Source organism: Astatotilapia calliptera, chromosome 3, assembly GCF_900246225.1.
Source record: "Astatotilapia calliptera chromosome 3, fAstCal1.2, whole genome shotgun sequence".
NCBI classification, from domain to species: Eukaryota; Metazoa; Chordata; class Actinopteri; order Cichliformes; family Cichlidae; genus Astatotilapia; species Astatotilapia calliptera.
Genome location: NC_039304.1, coordinates 32,582,607 through 32,599,761, shown reverse-complemented (window position 1 = coordinate 32,599,761; position 17,155 = coordinate 32,582,607). Strand labels below are relative to the sequence as shown.

General features: G+C 37.7%; 1 protein-coding gene across 2 annotated transcripts in view; it reads right to left on the bottom strand.

Annotated features, from left to right (window-relative positions):
• The window catches only part of LOC113019261 (integrin alpha-M-like), a 30,110-nt gene extending 20,145 nt beyond the window's left edge, over window positions 1-9,965 (bottom strand). Inside the window, exons 1-15 of one of the 2 annotated variants that reach the window (XM_026162843.1) lie at window positions 9,807-9,965; window positions 8,049-8,151; window positions 7,759-7,862; window positions 7,222-7,292; window positions 5,977-6,091; window positions 3,888-4,015; window positions 3,616-3,761; window positions 3,216-3,366; window positions 2,043-2,193; window positions 1,738-1,811; window positions 1,479-1,599; window positions 1,201-1,340; window positions 928-1,074; window positions 623-835; window positions 395-528 (exon numbers count right to left, since the gene is read on the bottom strand). In XM_026162843.1, coding sequence (XP_026018628.1) covers window positions 395-528; window positions 623-835; window positions 928-1,074; window positions 1,201-1,340; window positions 1,479-1,599; window positions 1,738-1,811; window positions 2,043-2,193; window positions 3,216-3,366; window positions 3,616-3,761; window positions 3,888-4,015; window positions 5,977-6,091; window positions 7,222-7,292; window positions 7,759-7,862; window positions 8,049-8,151; window positions 9,807-9,843 — 1,835 coding nt within the window. In that variant the 5' untranslated portion in view covers window positions 9,844-9,965. Of the gene's footprint in view, window positions 1-394; window positions 529-622; window positions 836-927; window positions 1,075-1,200; window positions 1,341-1,478; window positions 1,600-1,737; window positions 1,812-2,042; window positions 2,194-3,215; window positions 3,367-3,615; window positions 3,762-3,887; window positions 4,016-5,976; window positions 6,092-7,221; window positions 7,293-7,758; window positions 7,863-8,048; window positions 8,152-9,806 lie in introns of those variants that run through there. The other variant, XM_026162842.1, reaches the window with a different exon arrangement.
• Between the last annotated feature and the right edge of the window lie 7,190 nt (window positions 9,966-17,155).

Genomic DNA, 17,155 nt, shown 5'->3' with positions numbered 1-17,155 from the left:
CATCCTCTCATAATCGCATGTATTTAAGTCCTCAGTCTCCCTTCGATCTTTGTCATGTCATCTCCGTCTGCTGTGTCTGCTCTTTTCTTTTCTTTTGTTCCATGTTCACTCCTAGTCGTTAATTCCAAGTTTCTTAGTCCTAGCTTCCAGTTTATCTTTTGTTTGTTTCTAATGCTTCTAGACAACAGTTTTACCCTCAATCTGTATTTCTTAAAAAATCATAAATCCCTTATAATGAATGACTCAATCATTTATGATGAATTTATTGATATGTAACCTATATGCAGTTCTTTTTGACAGGTAGTGCATTTGTTAAGATTGCAAATTAACAACAATGGTGGAATTACCACAGATAACTATAATGCATGACTGGACTATCTGGACTGTGACTTACCTCAGTAAAACAACTCTACCCTTTGAACCCACCGCTAAGTCAGGCAGTTCATCACCACTCTGGTCAAAAGACGACTGACTGATTGACAGGCCAAAGAACTTCAGTCCTGACTGGACCTCAGAGCCAGTTATTTTCTGTGTATATGAAAACATTTTAATTAATTAAGCTGCAGATTGTATATTGATAAATACGTTTAGTCATCTTTTTGAATTCCTCGATGTTGTGTACCTGTGAGTAAGTAGGACTGATTCTTCCTCCTCCTTCACTGTGGAATATGTAGATGCTGCCTTCACCATTATATTCCAAAGGTGCTCCAACTGCCAAATCCCTGAATCCATCTGAGTTTAGATCAGGCAGCACAGCAAGAGAAGAGCCGAACCTTCCTTTGACAGCTGCACGTCCTCTTAGTACTAATGGATCATCAAAATTACACTCCACAAACTAAAAGCAGGAGAGTGAATATTATATGATCATTAGGGAAGTTGACAAATAAACTAATTCATTTAATTGAAGTGGATAAAACTTTGATTTACCAAACCAGTTAGTCTGCAAACATAAACTCTTCCCTCTCTATCAGGCTCCGTGTACATTGGGGCTGATATGAAGATTAGATCAGTGATATCATCGTCATTTATGTCCATGACACACACCTCTGCCCCGAAATATTCACCAGTCTGATACTGTGTAAGAAACACATTATTGATGAAAATAATCGCATAAAGCCAAATGACAACAATTTGTATTTAAGAAAGTATTTACTACCAGTTAATAATCCCAGTCAGTTTTGTCTTGCTGTAAGTACATACCTGTGATGCCAACGGCTCAATTGTTTGGTTTTGAAAGCTTTCTCTGTTAACAGCGACCACAGCTCCTCTGTGTTTATATCTTGGAGCACCAACAATTGTCAGGGAACCACTTTGGGTTTTAGCAGTTGCCATGGAGTAACCTAGAATTTAGGTAGGCAAAAAGAGAAGATAGATATAAAATCTGATATACGTATTTGTGTGAAAGAATTACAGCAGAACTGTGTATATACATGATTACATGTGTATGAGTTAGATTGTTAAAGCTGTAATATTCTTACCAAGATAACTGTTAGGCTCCAAAGACACATCCTCATATGTTTTCAGCTTCTCCCCTCCAGTTGTGTATTGCACGTAGCCTCCCTTCCACTGGTTTGCACCAACAATAGACATCTGAATTCCCTACAGTGCAGACAGGAAATAAATTTTATATACAATTTATTTTACCTTTAAAATCTGGACTCTTGTTTTTATAAAAAGTGTTTGAATCTCTCTTTCTATGACTAGACTGTCTGGTGAGTTTCAGGTAGTTTTATTTACCTCGGGCACAATAACTGCACTGAATCCCTCTTGAGACATTTCCATTTTCAGAGAGACTCCACCGGTTTGAGATCCTGTAATAATATAAAATATAAAAAGGTTTATTTATAGACACAACGCAACGCATTACACTAGTAATTTAGTGTAATGATATCTGTTTATTATAAAGGTGCCTCAGTAGTTATTTTTCATTTCACCAATACTTCGTGAAAGCGACCTTTAGCCTCAAGCAATGATACAATAATGCAATGTAACATTTACAGAAATTTTATCAAAGCTTGCTAAATGTTAAATATATAATTTACCTTCAATGGAAAAAATTTTGTCCTGCAAACTCTGCCGGATTATTTCAAGTGCATTGAAGTTCTGCACTTGAAACACGTGATTGCCTGAGGGAGATGATGCAATGGTGCGTAGTTCTTTTTTTGCTTCAGGCTGAATAAATGCATTCCCCACCTAGGGTTGTTTAAAACATGTGTTTACATTTAATGCAAAATTATTTACTGATTTTATTAAAACTTTAATACAGTTTAATACAAAGATTAATACGGTCTGTTTAATACAGACATTAATACAATATCCATTATTAATTTAGCTTTTTTATTTATTGAAATTTATTGAAATTAGATACCACTCATAACTCATAACAGCCATTGCCTCAAGGCGCTTTATATAGTAAGGAAGACCCTACAATAATACATACAGAGAAAAAAACCAACAATCATATGACCCCTGATGAGCAAGCACTTTGGGAAGGAAAAACTCCCTTTTAACAGGAAGAAACCTCCAGCAGAACCAGGTTCAAAGAGGGACGGTTATCTGCCATGCAGATGCAGAGAGGTCTATTAACACATAGTGAGTGAGAAAGGTGACTGAAAAAGAAATAATCAATGCATCATGGGAATCCCCAGCAGCCTACGTCTATTGCAGCATAACTAAGGGAGGATTCAGGGTCACCTGATCCAGCCCTAACTTTATGCTTTAGCAAAAAGGAAAGTTTTAAGCCTAATCTTGAAAGTAGGGATAGTGTCTGTCTCTCGAATCCAAACTGGAAGCTGGTTCCACAAAAGAAGGGCCTAAAAACTGAAGGCTCTCCCTCCTATTCTACTTTTAAATAATATAGGAACAACAAGTAGGCCTGCAGTGCGAGAGCAAAGTTCTCCAATGGGGTGATATGGTACTATAAGGTCATTAAGATAAGATGGAGCCTGATTATTTAAGACCTTGTTTGTGAGGAGCAGGATTTTGAATTCAACAGGAAGCCAGTGAAGAAACCCAATAGAGGAGAAATTAACATTAACAATAGTGTAAAAACAGTGTGATGATACGGCCCAGATTTCCATGGTTTCTGTGTAGGTGGCTCATTACTTTGCTCCATATACTGTAGGAACATGTGACTGTAGTCTAATAAATAACCAAAACACATTATTAGTATAAATTTTAAACATTATGCAGGTTTAAATAATGGAGGTACTTACCCCAATAGCAAATCGAACAATGTTTTGATTCCCTGCTTGCTGTGCTGCATTTCCCAGGTCATACCGGTCATTAGATTGTCCATCAGTAATTACTATCAAGACTTTCTTCACATCTGGTCTGGAACCTCTTTGTGGTGTGAAAACATTGTTTCTGTCAAATTAAAAATAAACAAATCTAATTTCAACATAAAACATGTTTTTACAGTGCACATTTTGATCATAGAGTAAATTGCATGAATGGTTGTTATTTTGGCATGCATCCATCTGTTTTGTATTATCGCTCATGGACATTTTAGTATTTTCGCAATTCTTGCATCAGTCAATACAGAAATTATCTGCACAGGAAGTCTGTCCAGATGATTTAACTGTAGTGCTTCAGTAATATCATTGCAACCCTTACACCACATGTCTGATGGCTCGAGCTGTATGAGTAGATCCCCCCAGCTGTGTGATTCCATCGATTTCAGTCTTTAGTGATCCAGATGAGGAAAATTTCTTGAAATAAAAATGAACCCGAGGTGACGAGGAAAACTGGGAAACAGAAAACTGAAGAAAGGGAGAAACAATATTAAAAAATATAGAATAGCCTTTTTTTATGGAGATAAATGAAAAGCGGGTGAAACTATTTGTGTCTGTAATACGATATAACTGAAAGGTAGTACAGTGTCTTACCTGTGCATCAATTGACAGAAATGCCTGGATTAGATCTTCCACAAACGTCGTCATTGTTTGAAAATCAGAGACAGATACGCTGCCTGAACCATCCAACAGAAAAGCAATGTCTACTTGTGTCGGGCACACTATCAAATAAATGAATTGAAATTGATTATTTTAGGTGAATTTTAACATTTTAGCAAATCGACTATGAATACCCACATATTTAGACAATTAGTCTTTTATAAGAAGAAAGAAAAGAAGAAATTAAGATTAAGATATTAAATTAGTTTAAATGAGTCTTAAAACTGCTTACAGAAGCCTAATTTAGTTATTTGTAGCCTTGATTTTTGCATTCAGTTCTAATTACTTGTATTTTCTTCCTGTATTACAGTGTGACGGAGTGACCCGTCTCAAGGCAGAGTCCGCTGAGTATGGCACCGCCACCATTAGATCGCCACCATTAGTTCGATTTGGCACCCGGGGCGGCGTATCTTTCTGACGACCGAGTAGAGGAATAAAAGGGGTGAGGAGCAAGTTGTGAGCCACATCGGGGGTGGCTAGATTTTGGTTCCCACTTACTTGTTAAGGGCGTCGGTCGGGGAGACGTGCGGGGGGATCGCCAATCGTGCAGGGTGACGCAAGCCGATGGTATGGGGGTGTGGGGTTTAAATAATGAGTTCACGTGTGTCTGGACCGTCATGAGAATGGCCTCATTACGTGGGCCGTTAATGTGTATATGAAGTCGGGTAGACTTCCGGGAAATAGTTGAGAGCCTGTATCAATGTATATGTTTTGTGAGTGTATAATGAAAAAGAAATTCTGGGGGAGGGAGACGGGGATTAAAGTTAGAATAAAGAATTGGTGGTGACGCCAAGGGGGAGGGGTTACGGGATATAAGAGACGGCGAGCCGGATATGAAGGGGAGTGTGTTGTAACATACAGGCTGTGTAGCGCAGATCTCAGTTTTATGTCTTTGCAACCATCTTTTTATGCACTGGGGAGGCCGTTTCAAATAAAGTATCCACACTAATACCTTACCGACTACGCCTGTGTTTGTCCGGGAGAGGTCTGGAAGGGGACCCCGTGACATACAGTCATAGAAAAAGCATTGTGTTCAAACTTATAACACTAAAAGAAAGACCCTCTGTACTGTATGTTCTTGTTACGGTTGGAATTTGTGTTACTGTGAGCGACAGTAGCCTCATGTTTACGTTGTTCTTATGTAACAGGAATACATCGTGATGTAACACACAGCAACACAAATGATTTTCTCCAGGAAAACCATAATACATTACTTATTTGTATACAGAGCTTTAAAGAAGTCGTAAGTAGCTTTAGAGGGAAGTAAACTTCTCTGTCTCCTTTTAATTTTTTCCCCCAAAGATCTTGTGTGTCTGTACTAGTCTTCTTGCATTTTGTCATGCATTGCATAACCCAAACAACCAGGCTTAGTTTCATTTTTGTAATGAATTTGAAATCAAAGGGTGTTTTTGTATTTGTTTTTCAAATAACACTTTCATTTTACATGCAGATATGGTTATTTCATTCTGAATAACCCATATGGAAAAGATATATATAAACCTTATAAAGTTTGTATCTGTCTTGTGTGAAACTTGTATGAAAAGCATATAAGTTTAGAATTAAATACATTTTATGCTGTAGATTTAATCTTGGCTAGCTCAAATTTTTACCAGCATTTGTTTCAGTGTTGATGGATTCAGGTCAAATTAGTCCAGAAAAGCTCTTTGGATAAAACTATAATACAATGAATCCAAACAGACAATCTGAAATAAGGCTTAGAGGGGAAAACTGTAAACAAACAAAAAAATAATCAACAAATCATACAACTTATACTTATATTCATCTATGAGTAATCACATCTCACACAAACATAATTTTCTATTTACTGTTTCTGATTAACCCTTAATTGCTGGAATATATAAGAGAAGTCTTGAGACAGTTTCAGTTGATTTGAGATTATACAAGCACAAATATAAATGATTGTAAGACTATGTTCAAGTAAAAATGCAAGAGATTTTTATTAAGGAGGCACCGGGACTCTAATTATTAAGGGCACATTTTCACAAACTCCATTTATTGTTACCGTCTGGAGAAGAAGGTACAGGTGGTCCAAATGTATTAGATCGGTCCATGTGAAAACACACACCGTTGTACATGGTGATACTTTTGCAGTCCCTTGGAATTGTTGGACCACACACCTGAGAGGAGACAAAGTCAAGTTCCCATAAAGTCCCATAAACATCGGTTCAATCCTTATAAAATCAACCAAAACTGAAAAAAAAAAACATCTTGCACGATCCAGCAGAATATGTAGATTTTAAAAAATAACTTCAGTCTATTTAAAGCCATTCAAATGTGTCCCTTAATGCTATTAAAAAATCCATGTTAGAGGCCACCAAAGTAACTGTCACGACCGCGCTGGCAGACGTGTGGAATTGGAGAAAGGACCCAAAATGCGGCAGCTCTGGTGCAGATGAGTATTTATTTAACAAAAGAAAATACAAACAGCAAAGGCGTGGGTGAAGGTGAAACAGGAAAACCTAAACTGGGTAAAACTAACAAAACAAACCAGAAACGAAGATGCAGGGAGGTCCGGGGAAATACATACGGAGAGACGCAGGGAGACCGAGGGGAAGCAACACAGACGAACCAGCAATTACTAAGACAGAAAATACAACTTAAATACACTCAGAGAACACAGGGAGATTACACACAGGTGGGAAACACAGCTGGGAGTGATTAACATGACGAGACTAGGGAGGCAACTGAAAACACTCACATAAGATGCAGACCATCACAATAAAACAGGAACTTACACATGAAAGGACACAAACTAAGAAACGCGGACTAGATACAGGAACACACGGGGGGAACAGGGTAAACACTAATCAGAGGAAGAGCAGAACCAAAATCGTAAAGAGAAAAACACAAAACGCTCGGTCAAAAGGACCCAGGATCATGACAGTATCTGGGGTTTGTAAAAAAAATTTTGTGCATATATGTTTTTAAATAACATTTTTCCTCAAACCTTTTTAAGTTTTCAGGCCTATAAACACATTTAGTTTTTAATGCAGCTTAAATATGTAAAACTTGAAATAAAAAGAAACACATATTCAAATTAAGGAGACAAAGTTTTGCATTGACTTCTACTTCATTGAATATGCTGAAGTTATTGTAAACCCTGATTCTGTGAAGGACAGGTGGGAGGCACACTGGTTTTTCATGGGATGACCTTCATGCAAAAATAACAAGACATATAAGGATAGAGGATGTTGCTCCTCAGTGTTTTTAACAAAGTTCTCATAGTGTCTGCAGTTCAGTAACTCACCACAGTGTTTTGTGTCGCGGGATCGCTTTTCATTGTCAGACCAAGAGACATGTTGACTGCAAAATCTGGTGCTGTATTGAAAGTGTATTGAAAATTTAAATACTAATAAAAGGCAATTGAAAGGAAAAAAACAAGACTTAAATCGATGACTGCAAAGAACCATGACTGAAACACTTCCCCATTTGATATGACAAGTGTTAGACATCGAAACTTCTCTTCACTGTAAACCAGGATGTATAACAGGCAGCTTTAATATCAATGCAAATAGGATTCAGTTTCACTATTGCTTCATTTTAAAGTTTTAAATAATTACAAAAGAAACATTTTAACAATAACATTATTAATAACATTGACTTCTTTGCTTATTTTACTTCATAATTTGGCAAGATAATATTAGTTTTAAAGTCTCGATGTTATAAACAAAGATATTTACTTATTGTGATTTGAGTTAAACAAGTTTCTGTGCTAGCGTCTGTGGGAAATTTCTTTGATGTCAACATGGTTACTGTCAGAGTTTCATCACATTTGGTTACCTACCTTCAATTTGGATATTTTGGCAGTTTGGGGAAGATGTGGTGCAGCTATATACTTTTCCTCTTCCATTTTGTGAATACTGTTCAAGGGGAGCACTGACGAGCAAACTGAGGAAATAAATTCAGACAATGATGAAGTCTAGAGTGCAAACTGTGGTTAAATAAACCCCATATGTTTCCTGTTAAGAAGTATTATATCCTTGTCTGTTTATTACTGTGGGCCTTAACAGAAATGATTGTTAAAACTGCAGTTATAGATCGACATCCAACATAACAATGTATGTTGTGACTTACTCTGATTGTCTTTGAACCACCTGGTATCCAAAACCAGCAGCAGAGTTATTCAGGGCCTTCCATGCCACGGGATCAATATTGAAACAAAGTGCAGCATTTAACACTGAGAATTCAAGAAGAAGGAAGAACATCTGTAATTTTATTTAAAGCCACTGTAAAGCATGATAACATGGTTATATTATCTCTAATTCGAATCACATATGAGGAACTCCATACAGTGTATGTGTTAGTTTGATTCCACCTCTTGAATCCAGTCACAGCTTTCCACAGTTACCACTAGAGAGCATCAAAGTCAGATACTAGATTTGAACACTGGCAGGTAATTATTCACTTGAAAAACATACTTAAGATTTTATTATGGAATTAGTTTTGTGTCTTTGATTCTTATATCTTACTCCATCTGTCAAAAGCAAAATACTGACACTTAACTTAAAGACGTTAAAGATGTCGTTGCTATACTATAGTATGAAAAACTATTAATATACTGTATACATTTGCTTATTTTACAGTACTAAAAAATGAACTGTGTAGAGAATGTCACTGGTGTGCATATTCCTCTTTCCTCCTGAACTGTTTGTCAGATTCATCAATACGTGCCACACCCATTCACAAGTAACAAAAAAGTCTCTGTGGAAGTTGATACTGCGAATGTAAATGCCCAAAGAAAGAAATTAAAATCATTAGCATGTGATTGCTTTGGATACTAAAAATACTACAGAGAACCTAAAATGATTTCTTCTATGACTACTGTCCAGTAAAAATCGTGTATTGTTGCGATCCTACAGCCCTCCGGTTGTTTATTTTTGCCACACAAATAAAGCCTTCCTTTTATGGACATGCTAAGAGTAGTCAAAACGTCACATAGTGCTAACGCTTTTTTGTTTCCTGCTTCATGTCACAGTATTCAACAATGACAGTGTCATGATTTCAAAGTTTTGCGAAACCTATTTTGAAATACATTTCGTAACAGTGGTACGCCCTTAATTTCTGCTTTTCCTTATTGTCACAAGTTTTGATATTTTTAACATCAGTTAAAGAAAAAATGTACTTCTTCACTTGTTTGCTTTTTTTCATATGTGCATTTATATTTTTCAGGTGTATTTAAATCTGAATATATACTAGTGTTCAATTAAAAAATAAAATAAAACAAACATTAAAAAATAAAAATAAAGAATTTAAAAAATAACCACCTGTAGCAAAGGTGAGTGCAGGGTCATGAATACGTTGGATGGATGAAGTATGACGTCACAGTGGTGTAAAATGTTCTGTTTTTTGTAGCCCTGCACAAGGTAGTAAGGCAGATATGATAAATTTATTATCTATGTATCTTAAATCCAGTTTTACCATTTTCTAATGGTTTATAATCAAGCGTTTAGTTTGTTTCAGTAAAACTATTTATGAAAGACTTTTTCAATCAGTGAATTTCAACAACAAAAAAAATATGCTATTTACAGCTAGAAGCTAACTGAGCTAATCGCACATTTAATTTGTATTAGCAGAGGCTAAAACGCAAATACAGTAACGACCATCACTAAAGTATTTCTGGATGATATTATTTCACTACATGGTTTATAGTCCTTGCTGGTTTTTAATACTACAGTTTTTTCATTAAAAATGTTGCTGTCTTGTGTGTATTTAGTTGGAACACTTATAGCTTTAATTTACTTTTCGTTTGTTCAAAGGCCTGTAATGTTTTCAATATTTTCACCCATTTATTATTACAGAATGAAAAATCAGGAGGCACAAAACTTGTCTTACCTGATGAGAACAGTGTAGCATGAATTATCCAGTCCATTGTGTTAGTCCCATGAAAAATAATTCAAGCGTTTGTTTGGGGGGGTTTGTTTTTTGTTGAGAACACACTGAGCAGTTGAGTGTTCTGCTGAAAGTATCACAACAGTTGTTGAAACCAAAATGCAGAAATCATAGGGTGTGATAACAAATGTAAGGCAACCATTTAAAGCAATTCTTTGGCAGGAGGAGTCACAATGATGACAGCACTGTCAGTAGTAGACAAAGGTGGCAAAATACCGACGTTTCTTGCTTAAATAAAAGTACAGATACTAGTGTTAAAAATAGTCCAGACTTAAATAAAAGTGAAAAAGTACTGGCTCTGAAATGCACACAAAGTAGAAAAGTAAAAGTAGCTCCTTGAAGAACATTTCTACCACCACTTTTTATTGAAATATTGCTAACCGAACCTTATACTGCATTTATGTGATAGAACATAAATTTTATTTAAGTCTAAACTTTAATTCTAATAAAGGAATTATATTTCACAATAATTTCAGTTGAGAGGGTCAGTAGATTTTCTCAGTGTCCAAGCTGTGATCAGGCTGTGACCTGAATTCAACAAGAATTCAACAAGATGTCCTGGTTGATTTTCATCCTCTACACTAAAACCGTTTATGCTGTCTTTATATTCTACACTATCGGCCCGAGTCTTGCCTTAATCATGTGTTGTGCATCTTGTAGCATGGGGTAACGAGAAGCGATTAACACCTCACGACCAGCTCCCGATCATCAACCGTATGGTCACAAGAAAATCAAGCCTGTTTGAAGTCCTGTTGCCCCTCATGAGGGTATCAATGCAACCTCTCAGACTGCGCACGCACAAACACAGAATAGAAGTGAAACAGATGGAGTAGCACGGCAGTGCAGCGTGTGATCTGGACACAAGTGATGGAGGCACAACTTGTAGAACATTAGCAAGCTCATCCGAGCCTTTTCGATGTGGCCTCACAAAATTATCACGGCTGCACCAACCGTGAAAAGAGATGGACATTGCTGCTCAATTGCAGCTGCCTGGTCAATGTTTTTCAAAGTTGATGGTGGTGTGTGTGTCTGTGTGAGTGAAAGACAGAGAAGGAGAGCGAGAGACAGATTTTGTGTTATAAGCTTCATATTATCACTTCATGTTATAGACGCAGTGTGAGCACTCAGGTCGCATCAGAGCATTGGGCTGTATAGTGTGAGACCCTGCATCATGACCAACAAACTTCTAATCCCTGCAATTCAATCGTACAGTTTGAGCAGGAGCTGACCAACGCGACTGAAAAAACCGAACAGTGTATGCCCAGCTGACTTTTCATTTTTTTCTGTTTAGGGTCAAATTGGTTTGATGTGTCAAGGTCCACAGTGACATGAAATAATAACTCTCCTCAAATGCATCAAACCTAAAGTAACGAGCCCCTTTTGACGTAAGGAGTAGAAAAACACTGGGAGTGAAAGTCAAAAAGTTGTCAGAAAAATAAATACTCAAGTACAGAAATGAATTGTCTGTACTTCATTATTTCCCACCTCTAGTAGTAGATAATATGCTGCATGTTTTAAAAGGTGATTAATTTAATACTGCCTAGATTTCAAAATTTTCTTAATACTCAAGAATTTGGAAAATTGTAATTTCATTCTTTAGGATGATATTCCAGGCTCTGATGCTTTAAGAATAAAGATATATAATACAAGACTTGATCTGTGTTTTGTAATACAAGTTGAGAAAGAGCACAGAGGTTGAAGAGGCCACTACCCTCTTACACATCTAGACCTTTCTTCCTTCTTTTTTCTAGTCTTGTAAGATGCATCAGTCTAACCTGGGTGCTAAGACATGTGATGGCCAGGTCAAATATTTTTAGCATATTGTTTCTCAATGTAAGATTGCAATTGCTGAACCACACCTTTCTTTGAGTACAGCTAGTTTGATATTCTAGCAAACATTTTTTTTAAAATACATGTGCATAAAATGTTTTGATTTTAGGTTGAAATGTTACATTTAAGTAAAAAGCAGCACAATCTCATTTTTGACATTTATTTTGTTACTGACACAGATGGTGTGGATATTTAAAGCTGTGCTCATTTTTCCTTAAACCCAGCTGCTATATAATATCTCCATCTGAAAACCCACTCCAGACTTTAGAGGGCATTTGAACAATAATAAGTTTGTTATTCAACTGAAAATATTGGCAAATTTACTTTTACGAAACTGTAAATTTAAGAGCAAAACTTTTAATCAATGAGGTTGCCGGCCTGTTTCCTGCCACATATTATCTATCTGTTTTTATAAAACAGTACTGTGGTGGTAATGTGCAAATCAATATTAACACTTAGTAAACAGATTTGTTATTTCATTTCTTCATCGACATCTTAAACCTGTCTTGGCAGAACTTTGGTTTTTACTGAAGTGAACTGGTTCTGTTTTATTATATAAATCATAGGGTAGTTAGAGCCCTCTAACTCCCTCTAACTATGATTGAAGCATCACAATAATTTGCCCGTTTAGTACATCTACCCTATAGCATACAAAATTTAATGTATCTAATTTTCTTATATTTCCCCTGTGCTGTCTACTTCTTCTTTCCTTTTACATTTCTAATGTTTCATGAATTCTTGCATTCCTTGGCTTCACTCCTTGTGTTTGCAGTTTTTCTCAATCGATTGGAGTCAGTTCTAACCACTCTTCATGCAGTTCTCAAAACAGTTAAGGCATTTTTCATAACAAAGAGTCACACTACAACAATCATTGACATTTCTCAGAACATGAATACTCAGTAAATCCTTTAAGCTCTGTGATGAATGAATAAAAACGTTTCACTTCTGACCTGACATCTAGGCCTAACGTATAGTACAAATTTTTACTTTGAAGTTTTTTTAAACTTTACAAAACTGATGAAATGGAGAAAAGCAAAATTCATCATTCATCATATAGTTTCATCGTGAAACCAGTGGCGGTCCTAGCCTGTTTGGCCCCTCCCGGGCCCCTCTTCTGGCGCTCCCCTACCCCCCACACACACATATACATACATAAAACATATTAAGGATTGTACATTAACATAAAACTGTTGTCGGAACTAATTGATATTAAAATCTGTAACATAATATATTGTTTGGAGTTTAGTCTTTTACTGTTAGTATTTTTACCATTTCTTTTTGGAGCAACTGTAATCCACATTATTTCCTTAGGGATTAATAAAGTATTCTGATTCTGAATGTTTCAGGATGACCTGCCATTATCCAATGACACATCTGCTTACCTGTATCTTTTGCTCGTTTCTCCTCTTCTTTTCTATTTTTTCTAAACTTAGCACCTGATGACTTTGAACTTTTCTTGTCCATCTTCCATTGGTTTTAATTTTGCACTCCAGTATGAAGACAAATCCCCCATATCGAGGATCGCCACTACTTAACCTAATAGACCTACACCTTAGTTCACATATTTACTTTGTCTAAGGTGTATTTCTGGGATTTCGCACAACCCGGGATTCAAATCATGAATACATAATGGTCTTGGATTTACATCATTATGAATGAAATGTGCTCTATTTGGAAGCAGCGCCCCCCCCTCCCTTTCGACGGGTTGTGTGTGAGACTTTAAATCATCAAACTGTAAATTATACATTTTAAATTGTTATTGATCCCTTTACCCTGAGTCCTAAAGCGTATATTTATTTTCTTGCTCTTCTTATATTTATTGTTTGTTTACTTGCACTGCTGTAACTGCAGCTTTGTCATCTCGTCTCTCTATATACTGGACTGTATATAGCAGAGATGACAATAAAGTTTACTTTGACTTCAGCACAGCAGCAAGCAGGCGCACCGAGGGCTCTCGCGCTCACTTTTCGTGTATAGAATTTCAAAGAAAAACAATCGTTGTTTTGTTTTTATTTTGCGAGTTGGATATTAGATGCCGCTCCAGCCAGCCAGAGAATCCCGCCGCAGCCCCGCCCTCTCCTCCCTGTGCCACAAGCAGGAGGCGTACCTTGCAAATGGAGGGCGCCCTTACTCCCAGCAAATGGGCGATAGAAAACCGAACGGTGCTTATGCCATCCCCAATATGTGCTGGCTGATGTCGGGGCAGCATGAGTATGAGCAATTTTTTTTTTTTTTTTTTTTTTTTTTTTGCCGATGCCCGTGATGCCGCCTCCCACCATGATGCCGCCCCGGGCAACTGCCCATGTCGCCCGTATCAAAAACCGCTACTGCATGAAACTATATATATTAGAAAATATATACAATCTGAAAACCTATAATCAGCTATTGTATAGTGCAGTAAAGTCACACTACATGCATTTAACAACCACTTCATTAGGTACGCCTGTTCCACTGTTCATTACAGTAATCCAAATATCCAATCAGCCTTTGACATCACTAGCAACTCAAAGCATTTAGGCATGTAGACATGGTCAAGACAGCCAGCAGAAGTTCAAACCGTGCATCACAACAAGGAAGAAAGACGACTGAATGTGGCATGGTTGGTGATGTCAGACGGGCTGGTATGAGTATTTCAGACAATGATGATACTGGGATGTTCCCACATAATCATCTCCAGGGTTTACAGGGAATGGTCTGATATGAAATAATGAAAAATACCTTGTTGATGTTGGTTACTGCTTGGTGTTCATGTTGTTTTGTTTCTATTACTATTGGAAGATAAAGGTGGCAAATTTGTAGCACCTAGATTGTTTTCTATTTAGTCAAAAGTAGGAACTGGCTTGGAACAGAATGCCTATAAAGGCATTCGAGCCTTTATATTGCAATATTAGGATACAAGGGAGACTAGTTGTTGGGTCTGTGTTTCCACAAGCCCCGCTAGTTTAGACACATATTCCTCATGAAGAGCTCAAGACATAACATCTTCAACCGGTTTTTCACTCGCTAACGAGGGAAGTTTTCTGATGAGTCACTGCCGTATAGAGAGACAGAATGATCGCAGACAAGAGTTGAATTCATGGTTTGAATTCTGTTTAAATGTTTCAGTATCAATAATATGACAACGATCTTGATGACCATTTTCTTGGTAAAGAGCTATTTCTTTTTTCAATAGCGGATTTATTTTGCTTTCTTCTGTTAACCTTATTACAGGCACAATAAAATAAAAACCTTTTATCTGATTATCTGACTAGTAACGGATTGCATTTCTATAGCGCCTGGTGGAGGCAAGCTACACCAGTGCTGGTAATGAAAAGAAGGACTTTCTATTGCTTGTAACCTACAGGCCGCCCACTCATCTCCTTGTATGTGTAATAAATAACTCTTAGTGAAAAAAAGCCCCGTGCCCATATTCAGAACTCGGTCCTACTTAAACAATTAAACCTATTTCACTCTCGGATGAGGTATTTTGGTTTTGTGAGGTAGAGTTTTTCTTCATTTTTTTTTAAAATGGTAAATGGCCTGTATTTGTATAGCGCTTTACTAGTCCCTAAGGACCCCAAAGCGCTTTACACAACCAGTCATCCACCCATTCACACACTGGCGATGGCAAGCTACATTGAGGCCACAGCCACCCTTACTTTTAGAAGTAATTTTACAACAGGTTCTCATTAGCAGACAATGCTCAATAGACAGAAAATGGCCTTGTTTTACCCACACCGCGGGTCAATAAGATCGGTTCATCCCGGTCAATTACCTCCGAGAGCTCAGGATGCTTGAACTTCCTCCGTCGGGTACCATAAGCGTATAAGCAAAACCCCAGAGAACTTATTATTTTTTAAAAGAGAGAGAGAGAGAGAGAGAGAGAGAGAGAGAGAGAGAGAGAGAGAGAGAGAGAGAGAGAATATCGATGTTATGTCCCCCCCCGAAGGGGTCTAGGCATGCGAGTGAGGGGACCAGCAACGAATGGGTCCAGAAGAGAAAGAAAGGAGAACAGACAGGATTTTTTTAGTAAATAAAAAAGTCTTTATTATAGATAATAAACTTAACATAAAGAGCCAGCAACGCCGTTTTATCAATAACACTTGGAAAAAGGAAAAAGGTTGCAGCAACACAGAACACAACAACCAAACAAACAACTCCACACCAAGAGGAGGCACTTCCAGGGGCCCACAAGCTCACCCTGCCGCTAGCAGCAGCTAGCTTTACTGCTTACGAGGCCGACAAGCCCACACTACTCACGTGAAGCAGCTACTCTCCCCACTGCTCCTACAACTATACACCATAGGTAGGACAATCACACACCTAACACTCAAAGCGGAGACACCAGAGAACGCCACTCTCCCACATCCAGCCCATCCCCAGCTTATATAACCTCAGAGAGGTGATTGCTGACTGGGCCCAGGCGGTAAATGAGGCCAATGAGCAGCAGCTGTGTCCTGGGGAGAGAGAGAGCAAGAGAGAGACAGAGGGTGGAGCAAGAGAGGAGGAGGCGGAGAAAAACACCACGCCCACACAAGGGCAGGTTCAGAAATACTAATATTAATTAGAGGGGTTGTTGACTCCTTGATGTGTGCAAAAAAGGCCGTTTTCTTTTAGGGTTTCTGTGTTTTTCTGTCTATTGAGCTTTTTCTGCTACGAGAAAACCTGTTGTAAAAGTAGCTCAAAAGAAAAAAAACTCTTTGCTTTGGTCTGAGGAGTGGCTGCACAAAACCAAAATACCTCATCAGGGTGTTTTAATTGTTTAAGTAGGACCGAGTTCTGAATATGTGCGCAGTGCTTTTTTTCCACTAAGGGTTTTTTTCCACGTACAAGGAGTTGCGGCCTTTATGAAATTCTTTGCTAGGTTACAAGCAATAGAAAGTCCTTCTTTTCATTACCAGCACTGGTGTAGCTTGCCTCCACCAGGCGCTATATAAATGCAATCCATTACAGGTCAGATAATCTTAAAGGTTTTTATTTTATTGCGTCTGTAATAAGAAAGTAAAAATACATCTAAAGCCGCTATTGTAAAAAGAAATAGCTCTCAGTCTTTACCAAGAAAATGGTTATCAAGATCTTTGTCATAATATTGATGCTATTAGTGAAACATTTAAATAGAGTTCAAACTATGAGTTCAGCTCTTTTCTGTGAAAAACTAACTGCTGCGATCATTCTGTCTCCCTATAGAACATGATCTCCACTGACTCATCAGAAATCTCCTGTGTTACCCCCCCCCTGAACTTTCCATGCCCCTGGAATGACCCTCCTCTGATCAGAATTATCCCTCAACCATCCTCCCTCCACCGACCCCTCCCTCTCTGGACAAAACATCAATTTTTTTCCCCGCTGGATGCGATTAGTCACACATCTGGAATCGATTAGACACTTCCGGAGTACTTCCGGTAAGGTCAAAAGGTCGAGGTCAATCAAACTCGCATTCTTGAGTGACACAAGCCATAGTGTTATTTTTTGATATTCATAGA